Raw genomic sequence first — 15,711 nt, 5'->3', positions numbered from 1 at the left:
ATGAAATTGTCTTGGTAACAAGAGCTATAGTGTATTACATTCTCTCTTGAGACTAAGTGGAAAGACAATTGTATCATCCTGAGAAAACGATTGATTGCTCACAGTTTGAATTTGATTGTCCTTAAGGGGAACTAAATAAGAAATCATCTCCCGCGTCCCTAAGTGGATTTTATTCTCTTGCAAAGTTACTATTTTACTTTCCACGCACAAAGCAAGCATATAAATACCGTGCTTCGTGCAGTGGAATGGAAGGAAGGAAGCATCAACGTTTTTCAGTGTCACCAGTGATGCCAGCTATGGGCTGTCTCATGATACGTGTGGAGCCAGTGCCTTCCATCGCACATCTTCAGAACTCTGTTCTCCTTGCAGGAGGAAACCCCCGAGGAAGGTTTGCCCTGGGCCTGGTACAGAGTGAGTGGAAGGTCTATGTGAAGAGACCTCTAGATAGAGAAGAACAAGACATGTACTTCCTCAATATCACTGCCACAGATGGACTCTTTGTCACACAGGCCATGGTGGAAGTGACCGTCAGTGATGTAAATGACAATAGCCCAGTGTGTGATCAGGTGAGACCGAGGGCAGGGGAGGGCTGGTTTCAGCTATGCTGTTCCAAAATGCAGTCGAAACCAATCTCACTTTTCTTCTTAAGGCCTTATTAACTTCTACTTATGTTTCACACTGGACATTAGGGTGCCAGTTGACTACCTGAAGGTAAAACAGTGGAGGATGAAATGTAAAAAAGAGAAGAAGAATAATAACTAGGTCCCATATATAATCCTCCTACTATCCCCAAAACAATACATCTTAAAATAAGTAATTTAAAGTAACTTATGAAAGCCCTTGTAACTACTGTCACCAATATCATAAATGACAAATGAACCTGTGTACAGGATAATTTCACGCCATTAGTGAGTGGAAAGGTTGGTACTGAATTTGAGTCTCCAGGCTGCCCATGAAGTAGTCTTTCCACAACTGTACCAAAATACCACAAAAATGTAAGATGCAATGAATTCTAGTTTCTTTTATACTGGCAAGTTACTGTTTCCAAGAGATGGTAATATAGTGTCATGTCACTTACAACAATGTTGAAATCTTTCATGCTATTGTCAAATGTCAGTACTAGCCTTTTAAGTAATTGAGTTGTCTTAAGAACTCACTGAATCAAGACAAAAAAAATGAAACATGCTCAAGATGAGATGTATATGATGGATTCATTGGGTGGAGATGTACATTTCCTTCACTGTTGTTTCCTTAGTACCTGTATTGTAGCACCCATAGCACCTAGCACATGGTAAGTGCACAATAATACTGTCTTTAATGGATGGGTATAGGAAAGAAAGGCAGCAGATCCATCAGATATTGTGAGATGAGTCTTCAGTGAAGAAACAAAATAACAAAAGCTAAATTAAATAAGTGACTTGTTATAGAATCCTGTATAATACTGTGGAAGGTGTGCCATGAATATGAGTAAGTTAATTCCTTTTATTTATTTTTCCCAGGTTGCGTATACAGCCTTATTTCCTGAAGATATCCCATCAAATAAAATCATCCTGAAGGTCAGCGCCAAGGATGCGGACATCGGGTCCAATGGCAACGTACGATATACACTCTTTGGATCTGGAAACAGTGAATTCTCCCTAGATCCAGACAGTGGTAAGGTGGAAATTATTATTTATTCATGAGAAAAGTTAAGCCCTCAACTGGTTTCATCACTAATGAATAGCTCCAACTTGCAACTTTGACAAGATACTTGGATGTCTTAGATACAAAGAAATAAAGGGGTATACACTTTGAAAAACAGTATGAAGGTTCCACAAAAGATTCCACGTAGAGCTTCCCTATGACCCAGCAGTCCCACTTTTGGGAATTTACCCAAATGATCACAAACAAGGCCACACTAAGGCTACCTGCACAACTATGTTTATTACAGCATTATTTACCATAGCTAAGATATGGAACCACCCGGATGTCCCTCGGTAGATGAATGGATCAAGAAAATGTGGTATATATACACAATGGAATTCTATGCCTCCATCAGAAGAATGACATTGCCTCATTTGTTAGGAAATGGAAAAACGTGGAAAAACTGATATTAAGTGAAGTAAGGCAGGCCCAAAGAAACATAGGCCCCATGGTTTCCCTTATCTGCAATAACTAGTATAAGTCTAAGACAAGCAGAAAAGCCCAAAAGCTATGTACATATGACCAGATAAGATGATGCTAAGTGAGATGAACCCCAAGATAGACACACAAGATGTTTTATCTTTCTTAATGCACTTATAACATACTATATGATTTTTTTGTTTCTTTTGTATGTTCTTCCGCCATGGTATAACCCCTGTTTTCACTGCATTTGATTCCGGTGTCCTGCATCTGTATATACATTTTTCTAATTTGGAGAGGGGAAGGGGAATAACTAAATTCTGAAATAAGGATATAGGTTGACCCATGTAACAATGAGATGTACAAGACACTATGTTGAAAACAAACTTTGGGGGAGAGGGAGGAGGAGGGAGGAGTTGAGGAGGTGGGGAGGGAAGGAATGGTAGGGGAAAAACAAAGGAGGGGGTAACAATGCTCACTAAGAAATGTACTCATGACTTACTCATGTAATTGTAACCCCTCTATACAGTATCTTTACAATAAAATATATATATATATATATATAAAATAAAAAAAATGAAGTGGTATAAGGTTTCCAAATATGGGTGTTCTGGACACACACATTTTATTTGGGCTAATGCTGGGGGCTTTGAAGCTACAGTTATTAGTATTAAGTAAGTCCATATCTCTATTTGTTTCTCACATCAGCAAGTTAAGACACTGGCTTATAAAGGGTTAACTGTTGTTACATCACAAATGCAGGTACATGCACACTGAAGGGTAATGTAGAATAAACAGAGCTTTTTCATTTTGAAATTATGTTTTAGATCCCTATTAATTATTTTTGACAGTTTTCTGGTTTTTGTTAAGCATCCTGCCTTGTTTTTTTTCCAAAACAGTGAACCCTTAGATGTGCTTAAATATTCAGTAATCTTTCCAGGATAAAAGGCAAAGGCAGATGACTGCATTGAAAGCCAGAGCTAATAGAAAAGTCATTTCCTTAGAAACAATATTTTTCTGTATTGTGTATTAGATCGATTATCCAGTGGTAATCTATAAATGAAGTGTAAGGATTGAACAGCTTATGTATTCCTAATATTGTGTTGATCTAGTGAACCTCTGTTGAGTCTTGCAAAAGATAGTGGCTCTTCCCTGACCCATTCCCAGGTCAGCTTCAACCAAGCTGTATGGGAAAACACTATTTAGGACCAGTGCCTGTGATTATTCAATCAGAAACGTTTATGGAGGAGCTGATAGATATAAAAGCACTTCATGGAGTTTGTGTGATAAACTCCAAGATAAATAACCAAACAAATACCATTCCCATGGCATATCATAACCTACTAGTGAAGGTAGACAAGTAAGTAAGGAATAATAATAAAAGGAGTATTGGAGAGAAATACAAAGCATAATACAAAGTGCATAAGGAGGAAATAGCTAATAGTCACATGAAAGGAAAAAATTGTTTCCAGGAAGGACTAGTATTTTTGATTCAGTCAGAATTTTAGGTGCTGAAGCAGCACACTGCAAGTCACAGGGACAGCATGAGCAGCTACCACAGCTCACCCAACTGGTGTCAGGTACAAGAGTGGCAGGAAATCAGCTTTAGGCCAGCTCATCGAGGGTCTTTAACTGAAAATCCACTGTGGGGCTACTTGAGTGAGGGAATTAATCCATGTCATCTGTGTTGAGAACTATCTATCTCAGAGAAGCCATTAGAAGAACTGCCTGGGAAATATAGGTGGCTTGGCTAACATGTCTACCAGTTCCATCTAAGTGTAACAGCACTTCATGAATCATGGAGTATTGTCACTGTGCTTGTTATTTATTACTTAAACAAAAGCAACAACAAAAAGTCTCTACAGGTCTAATGTCTGGCACCTGCATGGCACTATACAATATAATGTACTTTCTTGTTGGGGCTGAGTTGCTTGTGAGTTTGTTTTCCCCTCTTACTTCCCCCCACAGTCCCAGTCCTGTCTACAATCCAGCAAGTAAAAAGTTAGTCCTGGCATAGTTCAGGTTCCTCAAGACAAGGGGACCAGCTGTGTTTTTTGCTTTTGTTATTGCTGTTGTCTTTCAACAATGCAGGATAAAATATCAACATTTATTGATTAAGCATGATATAGGCTTTTTCTTTCTTTTTCAACTGATGCTGCTTTCCTTTTTTTAAATTTAATTTTATTGTTAAGGTGATGTTCAGAGGGGTTACATTTACATACATGCACTAGTGAGTACATTTCTTATTGAACTTGTTACCCCCTTCTTTAATATTTTTCCATATAAATTTTTATTGTAAAAATACTGTACAGGGGCTGAGAAGATGGCTCAGTGGTAGAGCGCTTGCCTTGCATGCCTGAGGCCCTGGGTTCAATTCTTCAGCACCACATAAGCAAAAAGAAAAAAGCCAGAAGTGGTGCTGTGGCTCAAGTGGTAGAGTGCTAGCCTTAAGCTGAAGAGCTGAGGGACAGCGCCCAGGCCCAGAGTTCAGGCCCCATGACCCGACCCCCCAAAAAAATACTGTATAGAGGGGTTATAGTTACATGAGTAGGGTAATGAGTACATTTCCTATTAGGCATTGTTACCTCCTCCTTTGTTTTTCCCCTATCTTCCTTTCCTCCCAAACTCCCCAACACCTCCCTCCCCACCAGAAATTGTAAAGTTTGTTTTCAACATAGTGTCTTGTATATCTCATTGTTACAATGGGCTAACCTGTATCCTTATTTCAGCATTTTGTTATGTCCCTTCCCTTCCCCAAATTATAAAAATGTATATTCAAGATGCAGAACACCAGAATCAGATACAGTGAAAACAGGGGTTATACCATGGGGGAAGAACATACAAAAGAAACAGAAGAATCACATAATGCATTATAAGTACATTAAGAACAACAGCAAGAAAGAAAAAACCACTTGTATCCCTGTCTTGGGGTTCATTTCACTTAGCATCATCTTATATGGTTATATAGCTTTTGACCTTTTTTGCTTGTCCTAGACATGAACTAGTTTTTCTCCCATTTCCCTCCCTACCAATTCCCTCCCCCACCAAGTTGTAAAGTTCATTTTCAACATATTGTCTTGTGAATATCACTGTTGCATTAGTTTCCCCCTTTGTCCTTTGTCTCACCATTTTGTTGTTCTCCTTCCTTCCCTAATTCAGATAAACATATATACAATACCCAGGGTACCAAAATCAAATACATGACAACAGGGGATAAATCATAGGAAAATAAAAACAGTCAAAAGACACATGAAGAGATGTTCAACGTCTCTGCCATAAAAGAAATGCAAATCAAAACAACATTGAGATTCCACCTTACCCCAATTAGAATGGCCATTATCAAGAAATCTAATAACAATAGATGCTGGAAGAGATGTGACCAAATGAGAATGCTACTACACCATTGGTCGGAATGTAAACTTGTACAACCACTCTGAAAAGCAGTGTGGAGGTTCCTCAAAAGACTACACTTAGAGCTCCCTTATGACCCAGCAATCCCATTCCTTGGCATTCAACTGAATTATCACGAACAAGGCTACACTAACGCTACCAGTACAACTGTGTGCAGTGCAGCAATGTTTACCATAGCTAAGATATGAAATCAAGCCAGACACCCCTCAGTAAATGAATTGATTAAGAAAATGTGGTGTATTTATATACACAATGGAATTCTATGCTTCTATCAGAAAGAATGGCATCACCCCATTTATAAGGAAATGGAAACACCTGGAAAAAATTACATTAAGTGAAGTAACTTGCCAAACCCAAAGAAACATAGGCTTCATGGTTTCCTTCATTTGTAGTAATTAATATATGTCTAGGATAGTCCTAGCAGATGAGCAGAATAGCTCAACAGCTATGCACATATGACCATATAAGATGATGTTAAATGAACTCTAAATATGGAAACAAGAGGTTTCTATTTGTTGTTTTTTTTTAATATACTATGTGATATCTTTTTTGTGTGTTTTTTTCCTAAGGAGTATCCCCTGTTATCACTGTATTTGCTTTTGATATCGAGCTTGTTTTGTTTTTCTTGTTTTCCTCAAAAAGATGGGATAAAGGGTAGAAAATCCAGAAGCAAAAAGATTGCCTCCTGGGTCTATGGGTTGTTGACATTATTGACCACCAGACAACCAGAGATATCAGTTCAGTCCATTCTCTGTGCTTTTCCCATGCAACTTTTCCATGTAGCCAAGATCTAACAAGCAGGTTTTGCACAGGAATTCATTTGAAGGTCATACAGTTAGTTTGTTGTAACATCTGGAATCCTGTGTCATTGTTTCTCTCTGATGCCGAAAAAATATTTCAAGGAAGGTATGTCCTTGGTTTCTCTTACATTTTAGCATTCTTTGTATAATTGATTTTCTACATTTCAAAAGAGAACTATTTTTTGAAAAAGCCGACCAACCATGCTATGATTTTTAATAAGTTTTTTTTATTGTGAAAATACCTACAGAGGGGTTACAGTTACATAAGCAAGGTAATGAGTACATTTCTTATTTTCACAGGTGAGTTAAAAACCTTGACTCTCTTAGACCGAGAAAGGATCCCAGTGTATAACCTGATTGCCAGGGCCACTGATGGAGGTGGCAGGTTTTGCCAGTCTGATGTCCACCTAATCCTGGAAGATGTGAATGATAATCCCCCTGTGTTTTCTTCTGACCACTACAACACTTGTGTTTATGAGAACACGGCCACTAAGGCTCTATTGACCAGAGTGCAAGCAGTGGACCCTGACATTGGTAAGTCAGTTGCACTGGGCAGATTTTCCTGTTCATGCATTGGACACACATTATCTCCAGGAACAATGCTTCTTTAGTCTTATGAGAACTTTGCCTACTACAGAAACACATGCATCAAACCAGTTAGTAACCTAGCTGATGTATGTCCTCCAAAGAAGAGAACTTTGAAAATTATCCTCCCTACCCATTTCAGGACTTGAAGAAGAGATACTACGGTAGGGAATTCCTCTACCTGTTAACAAATGCTTTGGAGTTGGTTTTTTTTTAATCTTCCCCTAACCTTTGAAAAAATAATATCCTTCTTCTTTGTCTTTTTCTCCAAAACATAGCTAAAATATTATGTTGTGTGTCAGGGAGAATTCATTTCCATTTCTACAAAGACTCTCATCTCATGCTTCAGCTGAAATATAGCAATCTCAATTTATTGTTGTGCCCCATAGTGCAAAGACCAATTACTAAATGTGCTCCTGGTCTAATGTGGATGTTTTTAACTGACATTTTCTAGAGTATTTTTGTCACACAAACTGACATTACTAGGCAGAGTGGGAGTGAGGGAATGAGGGAAACAAGAAGAATTAGAACTGAAATTTACTAATAAAGTTTGTGTTCAAATACACTTTACATAATGAGATGATGAGTTTGAAAGACTACAGTTAATTGCTAGGTAGACCTGAGAATGCATAAGTTATTGAGGTTGCTACATGATGGAATATAAATACAAAGGGCAAAAGGAAATCTCTTGGCTATACATTTTAAGGCTGTAAATCATAAGACTGGAGAATGATGGGGTATGTCTGGTATGCTAAATAGGCCTTTATGTAATTCAGTGTCTTATTGCTTAATTTTGAATTGAAAGAAAAATTATTGGACTAATGGGAGAGTAAATACAGGATAATTAGTTGAAAACAAATGTAGAACCCAGGGTCTATGCATATTTCTCCTTAGAGAAATTAGTAGCTACACTTTGAATTATTACTCCTATCTCATTTGCATAATTTCTGAGTCTGCAAACCAACCCTGTGAAAAAATCATAAATAAGAGAAGATTCCTTTATTGGTGTATAATTATGTTATACCTACAAATAATCTTTTTTTTCCAGTCCTGGGGCTTAAACTCAGGACTGGGCAATGTCCTTGAGCTTCTTTCGCTCAAAGCACTCTACCACTTGAGCCACAGTGCCACTTCTGGCTTTTTCTGTTTATGCGGTATTGAGGAATTGGACCCAGGGCTTCATGCATGCTAGGCAAGCACTCTACCAGTAAGTCACATTCCCAGCCCCAAATAATCTATTTTAAAGGAAGATTGGAAAGCATTCTTTGAACTCATTTTCACGCTTTTGGGGAAAAGAGGGCAGAATGAAGGCAGATAACTTGTCATCACTTTAACTTTGATTTTGAGAATGGGTAATTAATCTATAGACAGAATTTCAAAAGTGGAAAGATTGAAATTTTTCTTCTACCCAATTGAAGGAATTGAGTGCATTCAAGGAACTGGAAACTGGAAAGAGGTCTGATTAGTGCATATGAGGTTTCAGAGAGTGAAGGGTGAAGAGATATGTGACTTACTTGCTGTTATAACCCTTGTTTTGTCAATGGAGATGAAGAATAACCATTATAAGAATAACCCTTGGTTTGGAAAAGTGGGTCAGTAGTAGAGTGCTTTCCTTGTATTCATGAAGCCCTGGGTTCAATTCCTCAGCACCACATAAGCAGAAAAGGCCAGAAGTGGTGCTGTGGCTCAAGTGGTAGAGCGCTAGCCTTGAGCTGAAGAGCTGAGAGACAGCGCTCAGGCCAGAGTTCAGGCCCCACGACCTACCAAAAAAAAAAAAAAAAACAAACCCTTGTTTCACATCTTTTGAACCAGTTGGCCAGGTTTGGAGTTGGGGGAGGGGAGGAGGGTAAAAGGAATGTCTACATTTGTCATGAAGGCAAGAGGTGGTAAAGACTTGAAAGGACCGAAACTCTCTAGAGACCTTATCACACTTCTATTTGTTCCTGTACCATCATGAGTAAAAGGCTTAGTGCAGAAACAGTTTTCCATGGAGACAGAGATCATGAGTCCTATGGACACCTGTGGATGAAGTCTATTCACTAGACCATTAAATCTGCCTCAGGAACACTTTTTTTTCCTTTATAATAAATTCATACTAGGGTTAAAATAATTGTAACGATTAGTGAAGTATAATTTCTTTCACTATCTACAGGGTAAAATCAAATGGAAATTGAAAGTTTTAAAATATATCTGAAAATATGTACATTTATTCCCTTAATGGAGTAATATACCTAATCTATAGTACTGTTCTGAGCATCAAAATACTACATGGTGGCCAAGTCTTAATACTTCAGATGATCTGAAAACAGTTAATACACTAAAACCATGACATACTCATCAGCATATCATGTAATTCTTTGTTTCTTAGAGTTTCCACTGTCAAAGATTACACACATACTTTGTTTTCTTTACATGGGCCAAGACTTCATTTCTCCCATTGTACTTGAGTCTACCTCAATAGACAAAACAAAATTGAAAAGAAGCTAAAGTAGTTGGGAAGGAACAACTGTATCCCTCAGGAAGCACAAATGGAACCCCTGCATCAAATTCAAAGCTGACAGGCACCAAGCACAAAAGCAGTCATGAGCGTTTTGGTGAGAACTTACATGGAGTATCATTAGTCCAGGATGCCATTAAAAATAATGTCAACATGACTCTCCAGCCTGGATGTCACTGACTGGTGGCTCACGGATTGTTTCTAGCAGCCTAAACAGAACACATGTTTGTCAAGAGTAACTGTGTGTATGTCCTTCCTATAGGATCACAGCCTGTGAAAGTTGTGTAGTTACATTACCAGGCTGTTGAATGGGATACTCACTATGAGGCCATACTAATCATCCATCTCAGAGCTGAGTTCACACATCAGTGGCTCTTAAGATTGAATCTAGACCTCCAGTGCTTTTAGTTTTAGTAAACATGGTGTTGAAAAAACTCAATTTTTTGTCATTATTTAAAGTCAGGGTTTGATTTGAAATTAGATTCCAAATTTTATCAAAACAACAGCACTCGGGAGACTCTTGTATTTCAGGTACCCATGTTTCACAGTAGTTTTTGTTTGTTTGTTTGTTTGTATTTACAGTATCTGGGATTGAACTGGAGCTCTTATAGTTGTTAGACAGGGGTTCTATTACCTGAGCCACATGCACAACTCTTTCTTGCTTTGGTTATTTTAGCTGAGGTAGAGCCTTGCTTTATTCCCCAGTTAGTCTTGGCTTCTATCATTGTTCTTGTGCTACCTGTCATTGGGATGAGAGATGCCTACCACTGCACCATGCCGCTATGCTTCCCGGAAGCTAGGGTAACAGGCCGGTGCCAACTTGTCTAGTCATTGATGAAATGGAGTCTAGTGAGCATTTATGTCCTGGCTGGTTTTAAAGCTTGATTCTCATGTTTACAACTCCCAAGTAGCTAGGATCACAGGCTTGAGTCTGTGTACCTGGTATGCGACCATCTCCTTAATGATCAGCCTCTTGCTACTGGCCAGCCACAGTCCACAACTGACCTCATTTAAAACCCAATGTTTAAAGAAGTGAGGAAATTTCTGACCTCTAAACATAATTTTATTTTGAAATAGTTATAGATTCACAGGAAGTTGAAGAAGGTATATAGGAAGTCATGGGCCCTCTCCCAAGTGTAGTACAGTATTAAAACCAAGAAGTTGATATAGGTGCCATGCATGGAGCTTATCTGAATTTTTGTGCACACGCACACATTTTTATATGCAATTTTATCTTTATCTGCCAGTGGATTACACATAGAAGGTACCACCTGTGAGGAATGGGCCCTCATCAGATAGCTAACCTGCTGGTAATTTTGGTTAGACTTCCTAGCCTCTAGAACTGTAAGCAATAAATGGTTGTTGGTTATAAATTCCCTGAGTGACTCTGGGCGCCAGTGGCTCACGCCTATAATCCTAGCTACTTAGGAGGTTGAGGTCTGAGGATCGTGGTTCAAAACCAGCCCGGGCAGGAAAGTCCGTGAGACTCTTATCTCTAATAAACCACTAGAAAACCGGAAGTGGCGCTGTAGCTCAAGCGGTAGAACTCTGGCCTTGAGCTGATAGAGCTAAGGGACAGCACTCAGGCCCAGAGTTCAAGCCCCATGACGACCAAAAAAAAAAAAATTCTAATTCCCTGACTGAAATAGCTCATTACAACTATCCAAAGCAACGAGGACAGCCAGCATGTGGCTGCATTGTGTTCCATGATGCTGTAACTTGCAAAGACAAAGGTATACTCATCTGAAATCTGATTCCATAAATTCATGAGTTCAAGTCGTAAGCATATGCCTTGCTTAAATCTCCTTATCCTGGTTTTCTAATTTTAAAACATGCTACTGGTTTCATCAAATAAATTCTTCACTATGAATCATTTATAATGAATAAACATAAATGGTAGCATAATTGCCTAGGTCAGGAATTACATAAAATAGAGAAAAAATAATTTTAACACATATATTTTGAGTTCTAAGAAATGCACTAAGAAAAGCCTAGAATTTAGTATTAAGGTCTTCATTTTCCTGCAAAAGGAAAATATTCTCAATTCTCATCTATTAGTGCCATGACTTCATGACTAAAATTTATGGAACTTTAATCCTTTCAATAAAGACAAGGAGAACTTTTGCTACATTATCTCTTTGGAGTGAAGATCCTGTAGTTCAGTCTATCTCTTAGAACTAGGATTTTTTCCCAATTTTGTGAGTTTTGAGTTGTGTGTGTGTGTGTGTGTGTGTGTGTGTGTGTGTGTGTGTGTGTGTGTGTGTGTACATGCATGTGTGTATGCATGCTCGCACTAGTTCTGCACCTTGAACTCAAGCCTGGTTGCTCTTCCTGAGTTTTTTTATTCTAGGCTAGCACTCTACCATTTGAGCCATAGCTCTACTTCTGGCTTGATTTTCAGTCTTTAGACCAGTGAAGAAATGCACAGTGATAAGGATCAGAGCACTCATTTTCTCTATCACAGGGATAAGTGCAGGTAGCAGAATTGACTGGCAGCAGGTCCCAAAGAAGGAGAGGGTGATGTGCTCATAGGGTCAGAAAGGGTGAGCCTCGGGGAGCATGGAAGGACCATTTGACCTTAGAAATCAAAGGGCAGCAAAGCATAAAAGAAAGTACTGAAACTGCTAGAAAGAACAAAATGGGAAAGGTTGAGGAAAAGTGAGTGGGGGAACATCAGATGTTTCTGTGTGGTCAATAATGCTGCTCTCTGAAGACAGCCAGGGAGCCAGCACCCTGGGAAAAGTACAGCTAGAACAGGGAAGAAGCTAGGAAAGCTCTTGACAGAACTTCTCCATTCTGACCCAGTGTGCACAGATCTCTGTTTTCCTTGACATCTTTCTGTCTGGGCTGATGATCATTATAATAATGTATACTTGGTCTCTGTATAGGAAGTTATGCGACAAGTACTTCATAGGACAGGTATTGCCATGGTCCTTGTCCCATTGTCTCTTGGAGCAGAACCTGGAATTAACTTGTTGTTCTTTTTATAGATATTGTCAGAAGTGCAGGGCTGGTACATGGTTTTGGAGAATCATGGGGAAGGAAGAGTGGAATGAGAGTGAAAGTAACTAAGAGCTGTTCTCTGTGTGTGTCTGTCTCTCTCTTTTCTTCTCTCTCTGTTATCAAACCACTTCACCAAACTGCCTCTACCCTTCTAACTCATTCTAAGCTTCCTAGTCTTCAACTTCTTGTGAGCCATAAAGAAAAATGGCTGAGATGAGGCTGAGAAAGAGGCTGAGGAAAGATACTACTAAAGACAAGACTCTGAAATTGTATGGAAAAGCACATCCCAAGGTCTGGGTTGTGGTTTCTGGCATCTCCTGTAAGAATCAGAACCACTCACTCACCTGTCCCTGGGCTCTATATACTACACTTCAAATCTGAAGGCCAAAGCAGAGTTTTAACTGTCTGTGATGGTGTTTGATTTTAAATCTCCCATGTTCACCCTTCCAATCTCTCATGGAGAGCATTTGCTCTCTGAAACTTCAGTCTATTTCGGTTGTGATTAAATATGGTACCTTTGAACTGGACTTTAAAAACAACTAAACAAAGAAAAACTAAACCTAAGAAAAGAGGTCAATTCTGAACACTGCCTTCAGCAACTGGGTATGGGGAGCAGAAGGGAGGGGCCCCTACAGAATGAGAAAGTCACTGGCTCCCCACGCATGCCATAAGGGACATACACAAATACCCTGCCACTTCTTCCTCCCACCTAGAATTTCCTAAGTACACAGCTTCCACAAAGCCTTGTCCCCAGCTTAGACAGCTCCAACCCTTCTCTGGACCCCACACATCAGGCTACTGGGATATTTCCAGACACCCCCAAGGGACACATCTCCTAATAAACTGTTTAAGCAGTGGGGACTTAAGAGTATGAGAGAAAGCCCTGCATGATTAGTGCCCTACATCCTTGGACAAGTATTTGACCTCCTTCTGCATCAGTTTCTTCTTTCATACAATCATCATGACAATAGCCTCACTTCTCCGTCTTCAAAGGGACTGTGTGAGATTTGCCCAAGACTGAATGGGAAGGCTCTTTGAACTTACAAGGTCACTTGTAAGCACTTGAATTCAGTCTCCCTACTTAGTCCCTACTGTATCTCCTCTTTATCCTGGCTTTGGGAGTGCTTTGTGGCTCTTCTCTAATCTAAATCCTCCCAAGGCCTATTAGTGCTTAATAAGAACTTTAAATGATGATAATCATAATGTGCCTATTAACATCCACTTTAGTAGTCTCCATTATGTGCCAGGAGCTATGCCAACTGCTTTAGATACATTGTTTCCATTTTCACAACAATCCTATGAGGTAGCATATTTTTGTTCGCTTTAAAACATGAATAAGCTCGGGGTCCTACCATGAGCCAGGAACTGGTCAGGGACAGGGCTGCAGGCACTGTAACCAAGGTCTTGGGATAGTTGGTGAGTGGAAGACAGTCAAGCAGCAATTCTCAAAAAGTGGTCAGCATCACTTGAGGATGGACTGGATACATGAACTCCAAATAAGATACTCAGTTCAAGACACTGGCTGGTAAGTATGTGAGTCACCTGGAGTTAGGGATTGCTCAGGTTTCTCTGGGTCCCTCTGGTTTCTGGTTTCTGAGTTTCTCAGTTGATTTGAGACAGGACCTGAAATTTTTCATCTTAGGCTATTGCTGGTCCTGATGTTACCTAAATCACGGTTTAAGAAGTCGTTATTAAAGAATTCTTAATATTTTTGTGCTGCAAACATCTTGATGTCCATCAGGATATTGTTTTACAACTCAACCAAATACAAAATTGTTACAAATAAAATATCTTAACCCAAGTGTTTTCCAAACTTATTACACAGTAAAATGAATTTCTATCTCAACACTTTAACAACAAGATCTGGCAGAGTAATATCTAATGACTTTGATATTTGGAAGTAGTCAAAACCAAATGTATGTACCAACCATTTTAATAAGGTCAAAATATCCATTTTTACAAAATGGTCATATCCATTGGTTACAAAATACAAAAAGGTGCTACTTACACCATGGTGTTTTGCTGCCTGTGTTGATAATTGAATGTGGTTTCAAATCCAGTTAGATATTAATGAAAACATGAGCTTCAATTTTTTTCTCTCCCTGTGAGCTGCCTTTAAAATGGTTCCCAGTGATTCCTAGTGCCTTGTGCTCAGACTATTCCTTGAGAGTGATCTGGACTTACTGCTTCTCTTCCATTGCCCAACTTTGGCAGAAATATGATAACATTTTACAGTAGGTTTTTTTAAGGCTGTAGTTGCTGGGAGCAAATAGCTCTTACATGTAATTCCAGCTACTTAGGAAATGGAGATCAGGAGGAATGAAGTTTAAAGTCAGCCTAGGCAGAAAGTTAGTGAGATAACCTCTCAATCAATAAGCCAGATGTGATGGTACACATCTCCAATCAACTATTCTAGAGGCCTTTCATAGGAGGACTCACTTGGGCAAAAAGACAAGACTCTTCCTGAAAAATAACTATAGCAAAAATAAGCAGAAGCTTGGCTCCAACAGTAGACTGTCTGCCTAGCTAGTACAAGGCCCTACCAAAAGAAAAATAAAGAAATAATTGATTAATTAAAAAAAACACAATACCAATGGTCTAGAAAACTAAAATAACAGAAACTTCTTTTCTCAAAGTGCTGAAAAATCCAAATGAGGGGACCAGCATTGGGTAGATTTGGGTGAGATAACCCTTCTTAGTTTATAAACAACTGTCTTCTTGCTGTGTGCATATATGATCATTCAGGTGCATAAGTGGTGATAACCAAAAATGTCTCTGTTTTTATCTTTAGTAAGGCTCTTACCCTATCACATTTAGATCCTGCTCTTGTGACCTCATTTAACCTTAAAGCTCAATCTCCAATTGGAAATTAGTCCCATTGGAAATGAGTGCTGTCACATATGCATTGAAGGACACAATTTTATCTTCAATGTTCATTTTCAGTCTGTCTTAGGTAATCAGACAGAGGACGATCACTGGGGTTGTAACATAGCCCCAAGATGGTTCTCATAGCTCTTTTGGGGGTCTCATTTCCTTCCACTTGGGCAGCCAGAGAAAGCTGGCCAGTAACAGGGCTGCAGACATTATAAAAAGAATTGCCCAACAACTCTGACAACTTACCTCTAGCTTCTTAAGAAGCTTTGAGTCAGCTAAGCCCCACAGACTCCTGAACCATAGAAACAATGACCTAGTATTTATTGCTACATGCTGTTGAGAATTTGGGGCACTTTGGCATAGAACTATGAAGAATCAATTCCCTAATGCAAGTTGAAGCTTGTTCTGAACTCTGTCCACATATCCTTAGGAATCTCC

General features: G+C 39.1%; 1 protein-coding gene across 6 annotated transcripts in view; it reads left to right on the top strand.

Moving 5' to 3' along the window:
• The window catches only part of Fat3 (FAT atypical cadherin 3), a 694,044-nt gene that overhangs the window by 604,166 nt on the left and 74,167 nt on the right, over window positions 1-15,711 (top strand). For all 6 annotated transcript variants that reach the window (XM_069989544.1, XM_069989542.1, XM_069989543.1 and 3 more), the window contains 3 exons: window positions 370-566; window positions 1,500-1,653; window positions 6,615-6,848. In XM_069989544.1, the coding sequence (XP_069845645.1) occupies window positions 370-566; window positions 1,500-1,653; window positions 6,615-6,848 (585 nt within the window). The remainder of the gene's footprint in view (window positions 1-369; window positions 567-1,499; window positions 1,654-6,614; window positions 6,849-15,711) is intronic.

Source organism: Dipodomys merriami, unplaced genomic scaffold (genome assembly GCF_024711535.1).
Source record: "Dipodomys merriami isolate MVZ:Mamm:240054 unplaced genomic scaffold, mDipMer1.0.p SCAF_38, whole genome shotgun sequence".
Lineage (NCBI taxonomy): Eukaryota > Metazoa > Chordata > Mammalia > Rodentia > Heteromyidae > Dipodomys > Dipodomys merriami.
This window is presented reverse-complemented; position numbering and strand designations above follow the sequence as displayed.